General features: G+C 48.0%; 1 protein-coding gene across 1 annotated transcript in view; it reads right to left on the reverse strand.

The window, feature by feature from the left end:
• Nucleotides 1-4,425: 4,425 nt before the first annotated feature.
• GTF2F1 (general transcription factor IIF subunit 1) overlaps nucleotides 4,426-21,201 on the reverse strand; it is a 29,148-nt gene continuing 12,372 nt past the window's right edge. Inside the window, exons 7-14 of the mRNA XM_056570292.1 lie at nucleotides 20,538-20,746; nucleotides 17,427-17,571; nucleotides 16,348-16,406; nucleotides 15,723-15,833; nucleotides 12,711-12,784; nucleotides 12,119-12,260; nucleotides 11,908-12,031; nucleotides 4,426-4,857 (exon numbers count right to left, since the gene is read on the reverse strand). Coding sequence (XP_056426267.1) covers nucleotides 4,653-4,857; nucleotides 11,908-12,031; nucleotides 12,119-12,260; nucleotides 12,711-12,784; nucleotides 15,723-15,833; nucleotides 16,348-16,406; nucleotides 17,427-17,571; nucleotides 20,538-20,746 — 1,069 coding nt within the window. The 3' untranslated portion in view covers nucleotides 4,426-4,652. The remainder of the gene's footprint in view (nucleotides 4,858-11,907; nucleotides 12,032-12,118; nucleotides 12,261-12,710; nucleotides 12,785-15,722; nucleotides 15,834-16,347; nucleotides 16,407-17,426; nucleotides 17,572-20,537; nucleotides 20,747-21,201) is intronic.

Genomic DNA, 21,201 nt, shown 5'->3' on the forward strand with positions numbered 1-21,201 from the left:
TGTATACGTTTGAAATTGTCATCTTCTGACCCCTATAACTTTTTTATTTTTCCGTGTATGGGGCGGTATGAGGGCTTTTTTGCGCCGTGATCTGAAGTTTTTAGCGGTATGATTTTTGCATTGATAGGACTTATTGATCAATAATATGATATAAAAAGTGACCAAAAATACGCTATTTTGGACTTTGGAATTTTTTTGCGCGTACGCCATTGACCGTGCCGTTTAATTAATGATATATTTTTATATTTCGGACATTTCCGCACACGGCGATACCACATATGTTTATTTTTATTTACACTTTTTTTTTTTATTGGAAAAGGGGGTGATTCAAACTTTTATTAGGGAAGGGGTTAAATGATCTTTATTCACTTTTTTTTGGCAGTGTTATAGCTCCCATAGGGACCTATAACACTGCACACACTGATCTCTTATACTGATCATTGTTATCCCATAGGGACCTATAACACTGCACACACTGATCTCTTATAGTGATCATTGTTATCCCATAGGGACCTATAACACTGCACACACTGATCTCTTATACTGATCATTGTTATCCCATAGGGACCTATAACACTGCACACACTGATCATCATTGATCACTGGTTTCTCATAAGAAACCACTGATCGATGATTCTGCCGCTTGACTGCTCATGCCTGGATCTCAGGCACTGAGCAGTCATTCGGCGATCGGACAGTGAGGAGGCAGGTAGGGATCCTCCGGCTGTCATGTAAGCTGTTCAGGATGCCGCGATTTTGCCGCGGTGATCCCGAACAGCTCCCTGAGCTAGCCGGCATGGTTTTACTTTCACTTTCGACGCAGCGTTTAACTTTGAATGCCACGTCTAAAGGGTTAATAGCGCGCGGCACTGCGATCAGTGCTGCGCGCTATTAGCCACGGGTCCCGGCCGTTGTTAGAGGTCGGACCCGGCCGTGGCCCCGCATTATAGATCGGAAGCGGACTCATAAGGTACCGGTACGTCATGGGTCCTTAAGAGGTTAAGTGATTACAGTGCAGTGTTACATTTACTGACTCACAGGAAGAGTCTTCTTGGAGCCGGTCTCTTTCCTTTTCTTCTCTGTCTTCTTCCAACCATGACTCGTATTCACAGAATCTGCCAGACAGCAAACATATTAGGTACCAGACTTTTTCAGCACATTCCCCACCTGTTCCCTGCCCTAAATGCCCATAATAATTCCTCCCTTGCTGCCCTGCATAATATAAGGGAGTAAGTATGTGTGTTGGGGAAAGGGTAGGGGGATTGGGTGGTTGGTAGGTAATTTCCCATCCCCTATTAGGTAGTGCCCCTAATAGGTAGGTATGGGAAGGTAGAAGCCCCCATTAGGTCGGTAATGCCCCCAGTAGGTAGTAGGAAATGCCCCTATTAGGTAGGTAGTAGATAATGCCCTCAGTGGGTAGGTTGTAGGTTATGCCCCCTGTAGGTAGTATAATGTCCCCAATTAGATTGTAGGTAATGCCTCCAACAGGTTGGCAGTAGGTAATGCCCCCAACAGATAGGCAGTCGGTAATGCCTCCAGTAGGTGGTAGATAATGATAGAGGTAGATAGTGCCCCCCAGGTAGGTAAGGCCTCCAGTACGTAATGCCCCCAGTAGATAGTGCCCCTCCCCAAGGTAGGTAATGTAGGTAGTTCCCTCAGTAGTTACTGCCGCAGGTAGGTAACGCCCTCAGTAGATGGTACCCTAGGTAGGTCCTGCCTCCATTAGGTAGTTCCCTCAGGCAGGTATTGCCCCCAGGTATGTAATAGTGGCTACCCCTGGCAGCCCCTTTGCAGATTTTAGAGAGCCAGCAGGTTTATGTTGATTTGCTTGTACTCTGGACAGTTCCTGAGACAGACAGACAGGTGTCAGCAGAGGACACTGTGGTCAGACTGAAAAGAACAACCTAACTTCAGCAGCTGACAACTATTGGAAGGATTAAGATTTTTTTTATAGAAGTCATTTACAAATCAGTTTAACTTTCTGGAGCCAGTTGATATGAAAAAAATTGTTTTTCACTGGAGTACCCCTTTAAACAATGGTCACTAATGGTTTGACAGACCCCCCAGTAACTTACACTGTGTTCACACTACGGTCAGATGTTTCGAGCCTCTATGGATAGAATGTGGCTGCATTGTTTATGTCACAATGACAAGGACAAAGCCCATTATAACACAACAGGGTCTATTCTAATGCACTTGTTACAGTCACTTTTTTTTTTTAAAACTCAGTCTGACTTTAAAAATAAAAGCATAACACTAGTCCGCCCCTATAATTATTGATTTTATGTGTACCCTAAAAATCTGCCATGGAGAATTACATTTACTTGCCTGAAACTTATGTTTCCATTTAAACCATTTGCAGCACAGTATCCATCCCTTAAAACGTATACATGCATGTTATACGTGGTGTCCCGTACCTTGTTTGGGGTAGAGTATTTTTTTTCATTAGGGTACGTTCACACGTACGCAGATTTGATGCGCAGGATTTTCTGCTGCAGATTTCAATGTAAACTAAATGACTGATCACAGCTTCTAATCTGCAGCTACAAATCCTGCGCATCAAATCTGAGAAGGATCCTGTATGTGTGAACGTACCCTCCTTAAATAGTAGCTCCCACCATCTTTTTTTTTTTTTTTTTTTTCTTTTTTCTGTCCCTGCCTATTACCCATCTATCCCTAACCCCCTCCCTGCCTTTAATTTTTTTTTTTTTACATATTAAAAATGCCTTTTGTCTGCCTGGCAGTGTGCTCACTATCAGACAGACTTCTCCAGCAGGCACGACGTCACCGATCCCTGCTGGGGCCGACTTCTGCCCCTTAGGGAGCAGGATGTGCACGGCGATCAGATACTGTTTTCAGCTATACAGTGTACCTCCAGCTGTTCCACCACTACAACTCCCAGCTTGCCCTGACATCTATTGTCAGGGCATGCTGGGAGTTGTAGTGGGGAAACAACTGGAGGCAGACTGTATAGCTGAAAACAGTATCTGATCGCCATGCACATCCTGCTCCCCCGAGCCCCGCCACGCAACACCCCCTCCCCCCCTGCCCGCAAAAGAATAAAGTGCATAACAGTCCTAGCGCAGATGCTGCGCATGGCATTTTGCCTCTCACCGGTAGTCGGGGCCGGCGTGCAAGGCCAGGGAGCCTGCGGGCATCCTCTTCATTCCAAGCGCTCGCTCCCGTCTGTCTGATTGACAGGTAGGGAGCGAGCGCAGCCTGACTGAATTCGGACCGATGCCCGTCCAGCATCAGTCTTAATTCAAGCATGACGCCAGGCTGCAGTCGGCCACTAGGAGGGAGACCCCTAGTGGCCTGTTTTTAAATGTAAATTAAACTATTTTAATGGAAAAAAAAAATAATGAATGTATATTAGAGATATGTTGTAGTAAGCAAGTACTACTACACATCGAAAAAAAAAAAGGTTTGGTGACAGTGCCCATTTAAAGCACCAGAGTCCACGATAAAAAAATTAAATAAATCTATTGCCGGAATACCCCTTTAACATCAACGTGCTGCTAGCACATTGCCAAACCTGCTCTCTGCTCCACAAAGCATACATGCTGCCTTATTTTATATGCTTATTTTTATATGCTCCAGTATTTTATATGGTGTGGACTTACTTGTCCCCAGAAACTGAGGTGGCACTAAATTGTCGGCATAAAACGGGGAAAGAATCCTTTCTCCATCTCTTCCCTCCATACATATTAGATCTTAAAAGGGTACTCCGGTGAATTATTATTTATTTTTTCAATCAACTGGTGTCAGAACGTTAAACAGATTTCTAAATTACTTCTATTTGAAAGTCTTACTCCTTCCAGTACTTATCAGCTGCCGTATGCTCCAGAGGAAGTTCTTTTCTTTTAAAATGTATTTTCTGTCTGACCACAGTGCTCTCTGCTGACACCTCTGTCCAGGTCAGGAATTGTCCAGAGCAGCATAGGTTTGCTACGGGTATTTGCTCCTACTCTGGACAGTTCCTAACATGTACAGAGGTGTCAGCAGAGAGCACTGTGGTCAGACAGAAAAGAAATTTAAAAAGAAAAGAACTTCCTGTGGAGCATACAGCAACTGATAAGTACTGGAAGGATGAAATTTTTTATTTTTTTTTAAATAGAAGTGATTTACAAATCTGTTTAATGTTCTGGCACCAGTTGATTTTAAGAAGAAAAAAAATAGTTTTTCACCGGAGTACCCCTTTAAGGTGGAAAACTCCCTTTAGGGGCTGTAGAGGATCAATGTATATGTCATTCTAAGCCTCTGACATCGATGAATTCCAGAGATAGAAGGATTTGGGCTATTGTTCAGATATGTGAAATATTCAGACGGAGCAGCGGCCAATTACATCCGGGCACTGCCCACACTGAACATCTGTAAAGAATGATAGAGATGCTGGCGCCGTGGACCACGACCAGATCAGGCTGCAACACAGGGAAAATACTTAAAAAGACCTCATTTTAATACTTGTTCCTCAAAACGTAATAAAAAAACAACAACAGTTACTTAACAAATCACATGGGAAAATGCCACACCATCTTTAAAGCCACCCGCGCGTCCTCTGCACCAAGCTCACGCTACCAGGTTCAATGGCAAAGATGGAGCCCATTGTGTGGGGGTCCTATAGTGCACATGGGAAGCTGGTCCGAAACGTGTCATTCCTTCAGGTAGAAGTGCATTTTGTCATGTATTGTCTTGCGGTCGGGGTTGAGTCTCTTCAGAATCTGCGCGAGTACATTTACAGTCTGCTCGCTGCTGAGACCGGTCTTCTTGGTTTGGAATTTTTTCAGTAAGTCCTTGGTCGTCATGGGTTTGCGGGTCAGATACCTTCTAACCGCCTCTTCGGTCAACTGAATGTCCCTGTGAGAAGAAGGTGCAAGGGGGATTATATATCTATATTTTTAATATTTACATGCAGACTTTTGGTTATATAGAACAGTGGTCTCAAACTGTGACCCTCCAGATGTTGCAAAACTTCAACTCCCAGCATGCCCGGACAGCCGTTGGCTGTCCGGGCATGCTGGGAGTTGAAGTTTTGCAGCATCTGGAAGGCCACAGTTTTAGACCACTGATATAGAAGGCCACAGTTTGAGACCACTGATATAGGTGTGGATGTAAGGAATTCCCCTGAGGAAGTTCAACAGAGCGAAACATGTAGGGGTTCGGCGCACAATATGCTAAGGCTTGTTATGTGACTGGTACTGGGATTTTTATCGCTATTTCTACCCCTCAGTCTAGTTACCTGCTTCTAATGTGTAATATCGTATAAAGTGGTCCCTCAACATACGATGGTAATTCGTTCCAAATGAACCATCGTTTGTTGAAACCATCGTATGCTGAGGGATCCGTGCAATGAAAAGAATAAGAAGTTATACTCGCCTTTCCCCGCCGCTTGGACCGTCACCGCTGCCCTGGATGTCACCCTCCATCGGTGTCACGGCGTCCCCGCTGCTTCGGACCGTTTCTGCTGGCTGGGAACATCGCTCTCCATCACCGTCATCACGTCGCTCCTATCGGATGACGGGACGGCGTGCGCGGCGACGTGATGACGACGACAGAGCGACGGCGATGCAGGGGATCCCGAAGAGAACGGTCTCGAACGTCGGGGACATGTAAGTGATCGTCACTGGACCACACAGGGCACCATAAACGGCTATCCGGCGGCAGCTGAAGCAGTCTGTGCTGCCGGATAGCAGTTTATGCGATGGCCCCGACATACAAAAGCATTGTATGTTGATGCTGCCTTCAACATGCGATGGCCACTGAGAGGCCATCGTATGTTGAAATTATCGTATGTCGGGGCCATCGTAGGTCGGGGGGGGGGGGTCACTGTACTATGCTACCTGCTGTTACTATTATGAGTGGGTTATTTTGGATATATTGAACATTATAAGTTGTTACCTTGCTAGCCTTACAGTCTGTGTTTACTACAGGGATTGTCAATTATACAATTATTTTTATGACCCTTTAATTGATATTTTTTCTGTCAAATAAAGATTGAATTGTTTTTCTACCTATTTGTAGTGATAGTGTTTCCTTCCTTTTTTGGGGGGTTTATTATCTCTATTTGGACACTATTGTATTTATATTTTTCCTTGCAGTTGGGATTTCCCTGCAAGATGTCTTTTTGAGTATATACCACTGATCTAGAACAGCAAAGCCCATTATTAGAGAATAATGTAGAGCTTCCAGTGTATGCCTTGTGCTTACCTGTTTTAGCAGATGTGGCAGGCTTGTGGTTTAAACTATATATATATATATATATATATATATTTATATTTCGGAACAGAAAGGGGGAAACCACCTTGGGCTAGAAGAAGGAGGCCGAAAAACCACCTTATCCTGATAAAGGACCTAGAAGAGAGAACGACGAGAGCCGCCAGCTCGGAGACCCTCCTAATGGAGGTAATGGGATGAGGAAGGCGACCTTCCACGAAAGGATGCAAAGAGAGGCATTCCGGGGAGGTTCGAATGGAGCCTCCCTCAAGGTGCTAAGCACCAGGTTGAGATCCCAAGGAAGAGTGGGAGACTTGAATGCTCTGCAGGAAGGTGCGGACGTGAGAATTGGAAGCCAACGGCCGCTGAAACATAATAGAAAGAGCCGACACTTGACCTTTAAGATAGCTGAGTGCCAAGCACTGATCCAGACTGGATTGCAAAAAGGCAAGAAGGCGCGGAAAGGAAAAAACGACTGGGGAGAGGGACTGAGCCTCTCACCACTGGAAATAAGCCTGCCAAGTGCGGTGGTAAATCCTAGTGGAGGAAGACTTCTGAGCCCGAAGCATGGTGCGAATCACCACGGAAGAAAACCCCCAAGCTCTCAAAACCGCGGTTTCAACCGCTACGTTGTCAAATGCAGCGACAGTAAACTGGGGTGGCAGAGAGGACCCTGGGAGAGAAGATCAGGGCGAACTGGAAGACGCAGTGGTACCACACGCACCTGGGCCAGTCTGGAGCCACCAAAATGCCGGGAACGCCCTACGCCTTGAGTTTCCTCAGAACCCTGGGCAGGAGAGGGAGAGGCGGAAAGAGGTAAGGGAGACGGAAGGACGGCCACAGGATGACAAGCCAGAGACACGAAGAGATCCATATCCGGGGTACCCCATAGATAACAGATCTGCGCAAACTCCTCTGGATAGAGAGCGCACTTCCCTGGATCTGCAGAGGAGTGGCTGAGAAAGTCCGCTTCCCAATTCTCCACACCTGGAATGTGGATAGCGGAGAAGGCGGGAACTTGAGTCTTAACCCAGAGCAGAATCTTGGAGACCTCCTCCATCGCCGAGTGACTGCGCGTGCCACCCTGGTGGTTGATATATGCCGCAGCCGTGTCGTTGTCCGATTGGACACGAACCGGACGACCCTTTAGGAGGATCTCCTAGTTGAGGAGGCAAATAAAGATGGCATGGAGCTCCAGAAGATTGATGGGAAGGTGAGCCTCCTGAGGGGACCAGCGACCCTGGACCGCCAGGTCCTGAAACACACCTCCCCAACCCTGGAGACCCGCATCGGTCGTGAGGACCTGCCAGTGGAGGGGAAGAAACGACTGCCCCTGGAGAAGGAGGAGAGAGTGGAGCCACCCCAGAAGGGACCGATGAACGGAGGGGGGCAGAAGAATCCGGCGATCCAGAGTAGACGTCGACTTGTCCCACCGGGCCAAGATGGCCAGCTGGAGAGGGTGATAGCGGAACTGGGCGAAAGGGACCGCCTCTATGGCCGCCACCATCCGGCCCAGTACCTCCATGCAGAAGCGAATCAGAAGAGAGGGGCGTCGTAGGTGATGGACACCCTCCTGCAGGGAGTGCCGCTTGTCCAACGGAAGACTAACACGGGCGGCTGCCGTGTCAAAAAGGAGACCCAGAAAGACAAGAGACTGGGAGGGAGACATGTTGGACTTTTCCAGGTTGATCACGCAACTGAAGGCGGACAGAGTCTGTACCGTGAGATGAAGGTTCTCCAAGTTTTGGGACCAGGACAGAGCTTTGATCAAAAGATCGTCCAGGTAAGGGAGGACAAAGATCCCCCAGGCCCGAAGGATGGCAATCACCGCAGCCATGACTTTGGTGAAAACCCTGGGAAACGTAGCTAGGCTAAAAGGAAGGGCCACGAACTGAAAGTGACCCGCAGGGACAGCGAAGCGGAGGAAACGCTGATGGGCAGGGAAAATAGGGATGTGCAGATAGGCATCCTGGATATCCACTGAAGAAAGGAACTCCCCTGATCCAGAGAGTGGAGGGACTCCATGCGAAAATGATGTAGCCGCAAATGAAAAATTAAAGGCCGTGCATCGGGCTGACTCCAAAGCCGCCGAACAGAGGAAGTCCCTGGCCTGAGAGAGCTGACGAGCGAGGTCTGCCAAGACCTCCCAAGGGGCGCCTGACAGGATGCCCTGCCGCAGCTGAGAAGCCCAAACCAAAACTGCCTTGGACACCCAAGTGGAAGCGAAGGTGGGTAGCAAGGACAACCCTGCCGCTTCAAAAGGCAAATTTCACCAAGTTCTCGGTCTTCTTGTCTGCCAGATCCTTAAAGGATGCTGCTTCTGGCAGCGGCAGGGTAGTAGATTTGGACAGACAAGCAACTGGAGGATCTACGGCAGGTGGTGCTGTCCACTTGAAAACCAGATCCGGAGGAAAGGGAAACCGAGCTTGAATCTTCCTAGATCTCTGGAAACGTTTGTCTGGATGCTTCCAAGCCACGTCCAGTAAGGCGTCAAATTCAGCATGAGAACAAAGCCTTGGGGGAATGCCAAGAACGGCAAAAAGAAACTTCAGGATCAGGATCCGAAGTTCTTGGATCCTCCAGATGAAAAGTGTCCCTGCTGGCTGACACCAAGCTGTCCAACATATCAGACACGGCAGAGTGGTCCTCATGATCGAGGTGGATTCTGACCCGTCATCTGCTACTTCCCCAGGAGAGTGGGAGCATGCGGTGGTAGCCTTAGACTGGGGCGTGTGAGACCTAGATCGAGGAGTCGGGGACCTGGGATGGTCACCGTGGGAGCGGCCCCTAGAGTGGGGGCACTGCCGGTTAGGAGAGGAGCGTGACCTATGGGAAGAACATCAATCCCAAACACGAGACTCTGGAGAAGAGCTGGTGGAAGGAGAGTGACACTCTCACCCTAATCTGCCATACTCGCCTAAGAGGTCTTCAGCCAGCTATGGTCAGGTCACCTGCATCATGTCAGGCTAAGACAGCGGGACGAGCAGGGAAGGTAGGGGGACCCGGACCAAAGGTACAATCCCAGGCGCTGGCGGGAAGGGGTTAACTGTGCATACTCTATTCCCCTTGCCCCTTAGCTGCATATGGGGGAACAGGAAGCACCATGCTCCTGAACCCCCACCTACAAAAAATAGAAAATAAAAACGAGAAAAGAACCTACAACAGGCCCTAACCATAAAATAAAAAAAGAAGACCAGGTCTGGAGAGCTCCAGACCTGTGTCTGCCTCCTACTGACACTAAGCTAAAAACTGATTAGCTCAGGGTCAGTAGACAGGGTATATCCTACCAACTTTCTTTTGTATGCCTAGTGTCCGCCTCCTAGTGGCAGCAAAATATACCCACGGTCTCTGTGTCCCCCCAATGGAGCTGACCGAGAAAGCACATTTTTTTGGAGCAGTTTTGGGGAAATCATGGCCAAAAAAACCTGTAAAAATGAAATGTGTGAACACAGCCTCAGGGAAGGTGTATAACTACTATATATCCTGATCCCACAGAGAAAGCAGCAGCAGTATACAGATAGAGCTGGAGGCGAGGTATATAACTACTATATATCCTGTCCCTATGGAGATAGCAGCAGCAGTATACAGATAGAGCTGGAGAGGAGGTGTTGTACTGCCCCCTTTGGCAAGTATCACAGCTTGTAAATGCTTTTTGTAGCCAGCCAAGAGTCTTTCAATTCTTGTTTGAGGTATCTTTGCCCATTCTTCCTTACAAAAGTCTTCCAGTTCTTTGAGATTTCTGGGCTGTCTGTCACGCACTGCTCTTTTAAGGTCTATCCATAGATTTTCAATTATGTTGAGGTCAGGAGATTGTGAAGGCCATGGAAAAACCTTCAGTGGACTTCGAGGTGTGTTTAGGATCATTATCCATTTGTAGAAGCCATCCTCTCTTTAACTTCAGATTTTTCACAGATGGCATCAAGTTAGCATCCAAAATGTGTTGAAATTTTATTGAATCCATTTTTCCTTCTACTCGTGAGATGTTCCCTGTGCAACTGGCTGCAATACAACCCCAAAGCATGATTGATCCACCCCCATGATTAACAGTTGGACAGAGGTTCTTTTCATTAAATTCTGTTCCCCTTCTTCTCCAAACGTACCTTTGCTCATTCCGGCCAAAAAGTTCAATTTTAACCTCATCAGTCCACAGAACTTGTTTCCAAAATGCATCAGGCTTGTCTATATGTTCATTTGCAAAGTTCAGACGCTGATTTTTGTGGTGAGGACGTAGAAGAGGTTTTCTTCTGATGACTCTTCCATGAAGACCATATTTGTACAAGTATCTCTTTATAGTGGAATAGTGTACCACAACTCCAGTGTCTGTCAGATCTTTCTGGAGGGATTGTGTAGTCAAATGTGGGTTTTGAATTGTTTTTCTCACTATCCTGCAAGCTGTTCTGTCTGATATTTTTCTTGGTCTTCCAGATCTTGCTTTAACTTCCACTGTTCCTGACGACTGCCATTTCTTAATTACATTCCAAACAGAGGATATTGACATCTGAAAACATTTTGCTATCTTCTTATAGGCTTCTCCAGCTTTGTGAGTGTCAACTATTTTCAGTTTCAGATTTCTAGACAACTGCTTAGAAGAACCCATGGTGCTGATTGTTGGGGGCAAGGTCAGATGAGTCTGGGCATTTAAAACCTCTGATATTGACATCACCTGGTCTTCCCAGATGATGATTGAGAACAATCCATGACACTGGCAGGTCTCAGCTTTGCAAAGGGGGCAGTGCATGCTATAAATTCTGCAGGGTGCCCAAACTTTTGCAGACACCATTTTTTTTTCCTGTTATTTTGAAAGTGTAAATGATGGAAATAAAATTTACCTTTAGTTGACATATTATAAGAATGTCTAATCTGTAATTTGATGCCTTTTGGAGATTTTTCCATCTTTCCTTGGCTTCTTTATGCACATTAATAACATTTTTTACCTGGGGTGCCCAAACTTTTGATCCCCACTGTATATCCTGATCCCATAGAGATAGTAGCAGTATAGAGATAGAGCTGGAGGGGAAGCGTACTACTATATATTCTGATCCCATAGAGATAGCAGCAGCATAGAGATAGAGCTGGAGAGGTAGTGTATAACTACTATATATCCTGATCCCATAGAGATAGCAGCAGTATACGGATCTGGTTGGGGAGGAGGCTGTAAGCTGCCAAGAGAGCTCTGAAGTTATCTGAGCCAGGCCTGACCACTTCCTCTGACACATTTAACACTGATTTTCTGATTTTCAGACTGGTGATCAAGTGACCCAGGTACAGTAATTAAATGCATGGATTCAGCTGTGCTGGAAAGAAACAAATTTATAGGCATATAGATGCATTTATAGGCATCTACAGAAATGCCCCCCCCCCCCCTTCCCTATACCAGCGTTTCCCAACCAGGGTGCCTCCAGGGGTTGGGGTTGCAAAACTAGAACTCCCAGCATGCCTGGACAGCCAAAGGCTGTCCAGGCATGCTGGGAATTGTAGTTTTGCAACATCTGGAGGCACCCTGGTTGGGAAACCCTGTCCCATATAGTACCAGATATGGCTTGCCGGGAAGGAAGATGTAATGATTCACAGGTCACACTGCCAAGGGGTCATATTCGCAAGACCCCCAATACATAGAATGGAATGTAGCCACAGAGTGCTGCCTAGCTCCTTTGGGAATGGGGCAGATGCACACTGCACTATAATGGCACTTACCCACTGCAGGGAGTGGACTTTCCAGACTGGGGCTGCGGGGTTGATTTTCCCGATGTATTCTGCGGTCCAGAATCCATCTTTAAACGTTTTGCCGCTGGAGTATGACTGGCAGCACCACGTTTGCCTGGTGGCAAAGCAAATACAATGTTACTGATAAACGTTGACGCTGGTTAGGAGGACGTATGGACAGACGACCCATCAACCACCGCACCTTGCTCCAGTTTATTGGCTGCAGCCCTGAGGGTATTAGACGTGTTCCCCGCGTCAGGAGAGGGGGTGCCGGGTCTGCTATTGGCACGGGAGCTGTTGTTGGAGCCGCCTTTCTTATCCTTCTTTGGAGGAGTCTTCTTTTTCTACAAAAGATCAAATGAGACTTAAAGGGGTATTCCGGCTTTATACATCTTATCCCCTATCCCGATCTCTGTGCAACTCCCAGCATAGTGTGGCGGGCGCAGCCTCTGAGACGGGGACTTCACGCCCCCTCCCATAGACATGAGTGGAGGGGGTGTGATGTGACGTCACTAGGGGGCGTGACCGTGGTGTGACGTCACTAGGGGGCGTGGCCGTGATGTCACGTCCATGTATCGGAGGCATAGCCCGGCACAGAATGCCAGGAGCTGCACCAAGATCGCGGGGTTCCCCAGCGGCGGGACCCCTGTGATCATACATCTTATCCCCTATGCTTTGGATAGGGGATAAGATGTATAAAGCCGAAATACCCCTTTACGTTTCCAGAATAGAATCACAGGAAATCCATTTTATTAGGATCCTGTTCATGTTCAGCTGCTTATATTCCTTCTTACCTGCATAAAAAGAGCAGAGGAAGCCTCTCCATCTATATCACTGTCCTCAGAGGTCTCAGACTCTTCACTGCTGTCTACAGGGAGAAAACAAAGAGAAATTACCTGTATATCATTGTTAGTTTGGGTGTTTTCATCTCCTTATGTCACATGTGTCTGTGATGACCACCACTAGAAGTGTCTCCAGGCCCCAGAGGGTAGCACAATGGAAACATGGATGTCTCTGAATTACAGCGGGAGCTTCCCTGTCCTGCATCCTATTAAAGTGCATCTGTCACATGATATATACCGTATTTTTCGCCCTATAGAACGCACCGGCGTATATGACGCACCCAATTTATAGGTGCAAAATCTAAAAAAAAAAAGAAAGATTTTGAACCCAATAGTGGTCTTCAACCTGCGGACCTCCAGATGTTGCAAAACTACAACTCCCAGCATGCCCGGACAGCCGTTTGCTGTCCGGGCATGCTGGGAGTTGTAGTTTTGCAACATCTGGAGGTCCGCAGGTTGAAGACCACTGCATAGGAGGTAATACTCACATGTCCCCGCCGCTCCGGACCGTCTCTGCTGCCGGCCGGGTATCCTCGCTCTCCATTGCCGCCATCACGTCGTTACGCACGCCGACGCACGTACGCAACGACATGACGACGAGGAAGGAGAGCGCCGGCCATACAGGGGATCCCTGAACTGAGAAGACACCGAGGAGGCAGGTAAGGTCCCTCCCGGTGTCCTGTAAGCACTAATCGCGGTGGTCCCGAACAGCCGGGTTAGTGTCACTTTCCCTTCAGACGCGGCGGTCAGCTTTGATCGCTGCGTCTGAAGGGTTAATACAGGGCATCACCGCGATCAGTGATGTCCTGTATTAGCCGCGGGTCCCGGCCGTTGATTGCCGCAGGGACCGCTGCGATAGGTGTGTATTCGCCATATAAGACGCACCAACTTATATAGCGAAAAATACGGTAATTGTTAAACAGGGTTACCATGTATATGCCAGGCACACCATTTTGAGTAGAATTGATTGCTTTAATACCATTTGAAATTATTTTTTTTACTTCTATAGTTCAGGAGTGTCAGAGAGGCCCAGGATCTACAATGCACCAGGGCCGCATTGTCTCTGTCAGTTGACGTCATGCTAATTCCTGTATGTGATTAACACATAGGACTTGCCTGCGCATGAGCAGTCAATGTGTATTACAGCGCATGCACGGTGAGTGTACATGGCAATAGCTATAGGGGCAGGTGGCACGTGTAGGGAGACAAAGCTGTCACACTATGGTCTGGAAGCAAACAAGCTCTCTGCCTCTAGCTATTACAATCACACACTGGAGATGGTGTGACGTCAGTGGAAAGGCGTTGCAGCCCCGGGGCATAGCCGACCCCTGGCAACGCCTTTCTGACACTGTCCGATCCAAAAACTTTTTATTTGTTGTTACTGATGAAAGTTAAAGACCTTTTGTAATATGGTTTTTTTGAACATTTAATGAAGAAAACGGCCCATGAAAATCCCACCACTAGGGGTCCCCATACCTGTTGGGACACTAATCAGTCCTGCAGCAGCATCAAGCTTGTCCATGAGTCATGGACAAGGCTGCATGAGCAGACACACTAATCACCTCCCACCACCACAAGGAGGGACAAGCCCCCTCCCACCACACACCTATCACCTCCCACCACCACAAGGGAGGGACACGCCCCCTCCCCCCACACACCAATCACCTCCCACCACCACAAGGGAGGAACACGCCCCCTCCCCCCACACACCAATCACCTCCCACCACCACAAGGAGGGACATGCCCTCTCCCCCACACACCAATCATCTCCCACCACCACAAGGAGGGACACGCCCTCTCCCCCCACACCACCACAAGGAAGGGACAGACCCCCTCCCACCACACACCAATAAACTCCCACCACCACAATGGAGGGACATGCCCCCTCCCACCACCACAATGGAGGGACATGCCCCCTCCCACCACCACAAGGAGGGACATGCCCCCTCCCACCACCACAAGGAAGGGACACGCCCCCTCCCACCACACACCAATCACCTCCCACCACCACAATGGAGGGACATGCCCCCTCCTACCACACACCAATCACCTCCCACCACCACAAGGGAGGACACGCCCCCTCCCACCACACACCAATCACCTCCCACCACAAGGGAGGACACACCCCCTCCCACCACACACCAATCACCTCCCACCACCACAAGGGACATCACCTCCCACCACAAGGGACAGACACACCCCCTCCCACCACCACAAGGGAAAGACACGCCCTCTCCCACCACAAGGGACGGACACGCCCCCTCCCACCACACACACTCATCACCTCCCACCACCACAAGGAACGGACACGCCTTCTCCCTACCAAACACCAATCACCTCCCAGCACAAGTGACGTACATGCCCACTCATACCAAACACCAATCGCCTCCCACCACCACAAGGGATGGACACGCCCCTTCCCATCACACACCAATCACCTCCCACCACCACAAAGGAGGGACACGCCCCCTTCCCTTCTAACACTGTGAGCTAATGAAGAGAGGGATTTTTATAATCAATACTGCTTGGCTCGTTTAACAATCATATATCATGTTAGATGCACTTTAACGTGGCCAAGTAAGGAGACGCACAGTGAGACACCATCCAAATCAGACTAGTCCCACCCTCACTCGTGTCTTAAGGCCATTCTGACCATTGAAGAAATGCTGTTTCACACGAGGCAGGAAAGTTGCCATGGAAAAATCCAGAAGCTTGTCAAATATCCTGCACCTGAAATACATGTTGGGCATCGGTTGGTCGGCTCATGAAATGTCCCATCTGACTGAAATACGTGAACTGTCCCATCTGACTGAAATACGTGAACTGTCCCATCTGACTGAAATACGTGAACTGTCCCATCTGACTGAAATACGTGAACTGTCCCATCTGACTGAAATACGTGAACTGTCCCATCTGACATGCAGCAGGTGAAATAGAGAGAATCATCGAAGAAACATAGTCCACCTCTCTTCTTCTTCCGTTCCTGGGGTGTAGGTGCTTTCTTCTCTTCCTCCTCCTCTTCCTCTACCTTCTCCTCCTCACTCTCCTCACTGCTCTCACTTCCTTCATCGATGCCTATAAGACATTTGGGAATTGCAAAGTCTCAGATCTTACAAAAGGTCAAGTCGTGTGTAAAGAAAATATAAAATATGCAAAGCTGTGAATAGCAGCTGGATTCCAGCAGTGCAGCAGAAATCTCATTGCCTGTATGGGCAATTGCTCCATTTATTTTGTTAAGTCTCCCCCCCCCCCCCCCCAATGAGCTGGCACACAATACTGGAGAAGCTTAAAGGGGTACTCCACTGCCCCAGTGTCCGGAACGTTTAGTTCAGAATGCTGGGTGCGGGGGGTCATGACATCACACCCCCTCAATTACAAGTCTATGGGAGGGGGCGTGACGGACGTCACGCCCCCTCCCATAGACTTGCATTAAGGGGGCGTGGTGTGACGTAACGACCCCGCAGCCCATACCCAGCATTCGGAACTAAATGTTCCAGACACGGGGGCAGTGGAGTACCCCTTTAAGTAGAAAATAAATTCAGACGTCCTCTCTAAAGCGTCACATAGGAATACATTCTTAATTTCTTACCTTTTGGATGCTCATCCTCCTTCACAGGTTTTGGTTTCCCAGGAAGTTCTTCATCTGAGCTACAGGTGGAAATATCATCATCAATCATCATGATCAATCATCAATCATTATGATCAATCATCAATCATCATGATCAATCATCAAGATCAATCATCAATCATCATGATCAATCATCAATCATCATGATCAATCCATCATGATCAATCCATCATCATCATCCTCATCAATATCAATCATCCTCATCAATATCAATCATCATCCATCCATCATCATCCATCCATCATCATCCATCCATCATCATCATCATCATCATCATCATCATCAATCCATCATCATCATCAATCCATCATCATCATCAATCCATCATCATCATCATCATCATCATCAATCCATCATCATCATCATCATCAATCCATCATCATCATCAATCCATCATCATCATCATCATCATCAATCCATCATCATCATCATCATCATCAATCCATCATCATCATCATCATCATCATCAATCCATCATCATCATCATCATCAATCCATCATCATCATCATCATCAATCCATCATCATCATCATCATCAATCCATCATCATCATCATCATCAATCCATCATCATCATCATCAATCCATCATCCATCATCATCAATCATCCATCATCATCAATCATCCATCATCATCAATCATCCATCATCATCATCCATCCATCATCATCATCATCCATCCATCATCATCATCATCCATCCATCATCATCCATCATCATCATCATCATCCATCCATCAATCATCATCCATCCATCATCATCCTCCATCCATCATCATCCTCCATCCATCATCATCCTCCATCCATCATCATCCTCCATCCATCATCATCCTCCATCCATCATCATCCTCCATCCATCATCATCCTCCATCCATCATCATCCTCCATCCATCATCATCCTCCATCCATCATCATCCTCCATCCATCATCATCCTCCATCCATCCATCATCCTCCATCCATCCATCATCATCATCCTCCATCCATCATCATCCTCCATCCATCATCATCTGGTATCTCCTGTCGATGTCTCCTGTACCATTACCTGCTCTCATCAGACATATAATCCACCTCCTGGCCCTCAAAGTCTCCATCGTCGCTGTCCTCTATAGCCTCATCATCAGACTTAGATCCTTTTTTCTTCTTCTTCTTCTGAGCAGTTTTCTTTTGTGCCTTGGGCCGACCCTCTTCTAGAAACAGAACCACAAAACAAAGAAACAAAGGGGTTATCCAGGAAAAAAACATTCTGGCTCCAGAAAGTTAAACAGATTTGTAAATTACTTCTATTAAAAAAAATCCTAATCCTTTCAGTACTTGTGAGCTGCTGAATTTGAGTTCTTTTCTGTCTAAGTGCGCTCTGATGACACGTGTCTCGGGAACTGTTCAGAGTAGAAAAAAATCCCCATAGAAAACTTCTACTCTGTGCAGTTCCCGAGACAGGCAGAGATGTCAGCAGAGAGCACTGTTGCTAAACAGAAAAGAACAACTCAACTTTAGCAGCTGATAATTATTGGAAGGATTAAAATGTTTTAATAGAAGTAATTTACAAATCTGTTTAACTTTCTGGAGCCAGTTGCTATAAAAAAAAAAAATAAAAAAAGTTTTTTCCTGGAATACCCGTTTAACCCCTTGGGGACGTGAGGGTTTTTCCCTTTTTGCACTTTGTTTTTTTCCTCCTTACCTTTTAAAAATCAGAACCCTTTCAATTTTCCACCTAAAAATCCATATGATGCCTTATTTTTTGCACCAATTCTACTTTGTAATGATATCAGTCATTTTACCCAAAAATCTATGGCAAAATGGAGAAAAAGAAAATCATTGTGCGACAAAATTGAAGAAAAATGTAATTTTTGGGGGCTTCGGTTTCTACACAGTACATTTTTGGGTAAAAATTACACTTTATTCTGTAGGTACCATTTTTGTATTGATCAGACTTTTTCATCGCTTTTTATTCATTTTTTTTAGGATATAAAAAGTGACCAAAAAGACGCTATTTTGGAGTTTGGAATTTTTTTGTGTGAACGCCATTGACCGTGAAGTTTAATTAACGATATATTTTTATAATTTGGACATTTCCGCATGCGGCGAAACCACACGTTTATTTTTATTTAAAATTTATTTATTTTTTTTATGGGAAAAGGGGGGGTGATTCAAATTTATTAGGGAAGGGGTTAAATGATCTTTATTCACTTTTTTTTTGCAGTGTTATAGCTCCCATAGGGACCTATAACACTGCACACACTGATCTTCATCATTGATCACTGGTTTCTCATAGGAAACCATTGATCGATGATTCTGCCGCTTGACTGCTCATGCCTGGATCTCAGGCACTGAGCAGTCATTCGGCGATCGGACACCAGGAGGCAGGTAGGGACCCTCCTGCTGTGTCACAGCTGTTCGGGATGCCGCAATTTCGCCGCGGCGATCCCGAACAGCCCACTGAGCTAACAAGCATTAGTTTACTTTCACTTTAGACGCGGCGTTCAACTTTGAACACCGCGTCTAAAGGGTTAATAGCGCACGGCACCACCATCAGTGCGGCGCGCTATTATCCACGGGCTCCTGGCCGTTGTTAGAGGCCGGGCTCGACCCGCTATCATTCGGGGGAAACGGCGTGGCCCCGCGTTATAGAAAGGGAGTGGGCGAAAGGTGCACAGGTACGCCCTTGGTCCCCCAGTCTTATCATCCAGCTGTCCAAAGTGACAGGAACCTCAGCAGAACCTGTGCATAGTATTACATCAGTGGTCTCCAACTGTGGCCCTCCAGCTGTTTCCAAACTTCAACTCCCAGCAGGCCTGGACAGCCAACGGTAATGCAGAGAGTTGAAGTTTGGCAACATCTGGAGGGCCACAGTTTGAGACCACTGTATTACATGATTCAACAGGTATTATTCAGTGCATCATCCTGGGAGGCTGTAGTGCAACCTGGATCTAACACGAGAAACTTCAAAAGGAAGTCCTGCTCCTTGTCAGCAGACATGTGCATCTGATAAGACCCCCACCCTCCACTCACCCCCCACCTTCTCCACACTCACCCCCGCCTTCTCCACACTCACCCCCCACCTTCTCCACACTCACCCCCCACCTTCTCCACACTCACCCCCCACCTTCTCCACACTCACCCCCCACCTTCTCCACACTCACCCCCCACCTTCTCCACACTCACCCCCCACCTTCTCCACTCACCCCCCACCTTCTCCACTCACCCCCATCTTCTCCACTCACCCCCACCTTCTCCACTCACCCCCCACCTTCTCCACTCACCCCCCACCTTCTCCACACTCACCCCCCACCTTCTCCACACTCACCCCCCACCTTCTCCACTCACCCCCCACCTTCTCCACTCACCCCCCACCTTCTCCACACTCACCCCCACCTTCTCCACACTCACCCCCCACCTTCTCCACTCACCCCCACCTTCTCCACTCACCCCCCACCTTCTCCACTCACCCCCCACCTTCTCCACACTCACCCCCACCTTCTCCACACTCACCCCCCACCTTCTCCACTCACCCCCCACCTTCTCCACTCACCCCCCACCTTCTCCACTCACCCCCACCTTCTCCACTCACCCCCCACCTTCTCCACACTCACCCCCACCTTCTCCACACTCACCCCCACCTTCTCCACACTCACCCCCACCTTCTCCACACTCACCCCCACCTTCTCCACACTCACCCCCCACCTTCTCCACACTCACCCCCCACCTTCTCCACACTCACCCCCCACCTTCTCCACACTCACCCCCACCTTCTCCACACTCACCCCCCACCTTCTCCACTCACCCCCCACCTTCTCCACTCACCCCCCACCTTCTCCACTCACCCCCCACCTTCTCCACACTCACCCCCACCTTCTCCACACTCACCCCCCACCTTCTCCACTCACCCCCCACCTTCTCCACTCACCCCCCACCTTCTCCACTCACCCCCCACCTTCTCCACTCACCCCCCACCTTCTCCACACTCACCCCCCACCTTCTCCACTCTCACCCCCCACCTTCTCCACTCTCACCCCCCACCTTCTCCACTCTCACCCCCCACCTTCTCCACTCTCACCCCCCACCTTCTCCACTCACCCCCCACCTTCTCCACTCACCCCCCACCTTCTCCACTCACCCCCCACCTTCTCCACTCACCCCCACCTTCTCCACTCACCCCCATCTTCTCCACTCTCCTCGCTCTCGCTGGAACTCATTTCTAAATCGTCTTCGAGGTCGTGAATCTTCAGGTCGTTTTTCTTCTTTTTCTTACTCTTCCCACCTTTCTCTTGTTTGCCTCCACCCTCCTCTTCCTCGTCATCTAGTCCTTGGTCCTTCAGGCGACGCTGCTGCATGATGCTGAAGTGGTTGAGGATTTTGTTTCGTCTGCAGAAAGTGAATAGGTTATAATAAGAAGGTGGCTGATATGTGTAACACACATGGGTGGTAATATGGAGGGACATGTTTAGGATTATAGAAGGTTTTCTGTAGTCCTGATATTAGAGATCTAACACTACAGTCAACCCTCTTTCCTCCCTGGCTGATACCAGTAGACCAGTGTTTCCCAACCAGGGTACCTCCAGCTGTTGCAAAACTACAACTCCCAGCATGCCCAGACAGCCAAAGGCTGTCTGGGCATGCTGAGAGTTGTAGTTTTGCAACAGCTGGAGGCACCCTGGCTGGGAAACACTGCAGTAAACAATACAGTGGTCCCTCAACATACAATGGTAATCCGTTCCAAATGGACCATTGCTTGTTGAAACCATCGTATGTTGAGGGATCCGTGCAATGTAAAGTTTAGGACAGTGGTCTACAACCTGCGGACCTCCAGATGTTGCAAA

The sequence above is a fragment of the Hyla sarda genome, chromosome 4 (assembly GCF_029499605.1).
Source record: "Hyla sarda isolate aHylSar1 chromosome 4, aHylSar1.hap1, whole genome shotgun sequence".
NCBI classification, from domain to species: Eukaryota; Metazoa; Chordata; class Amphibia; order Anura; family Hylidae; genus Hyla; species Hyla sarda.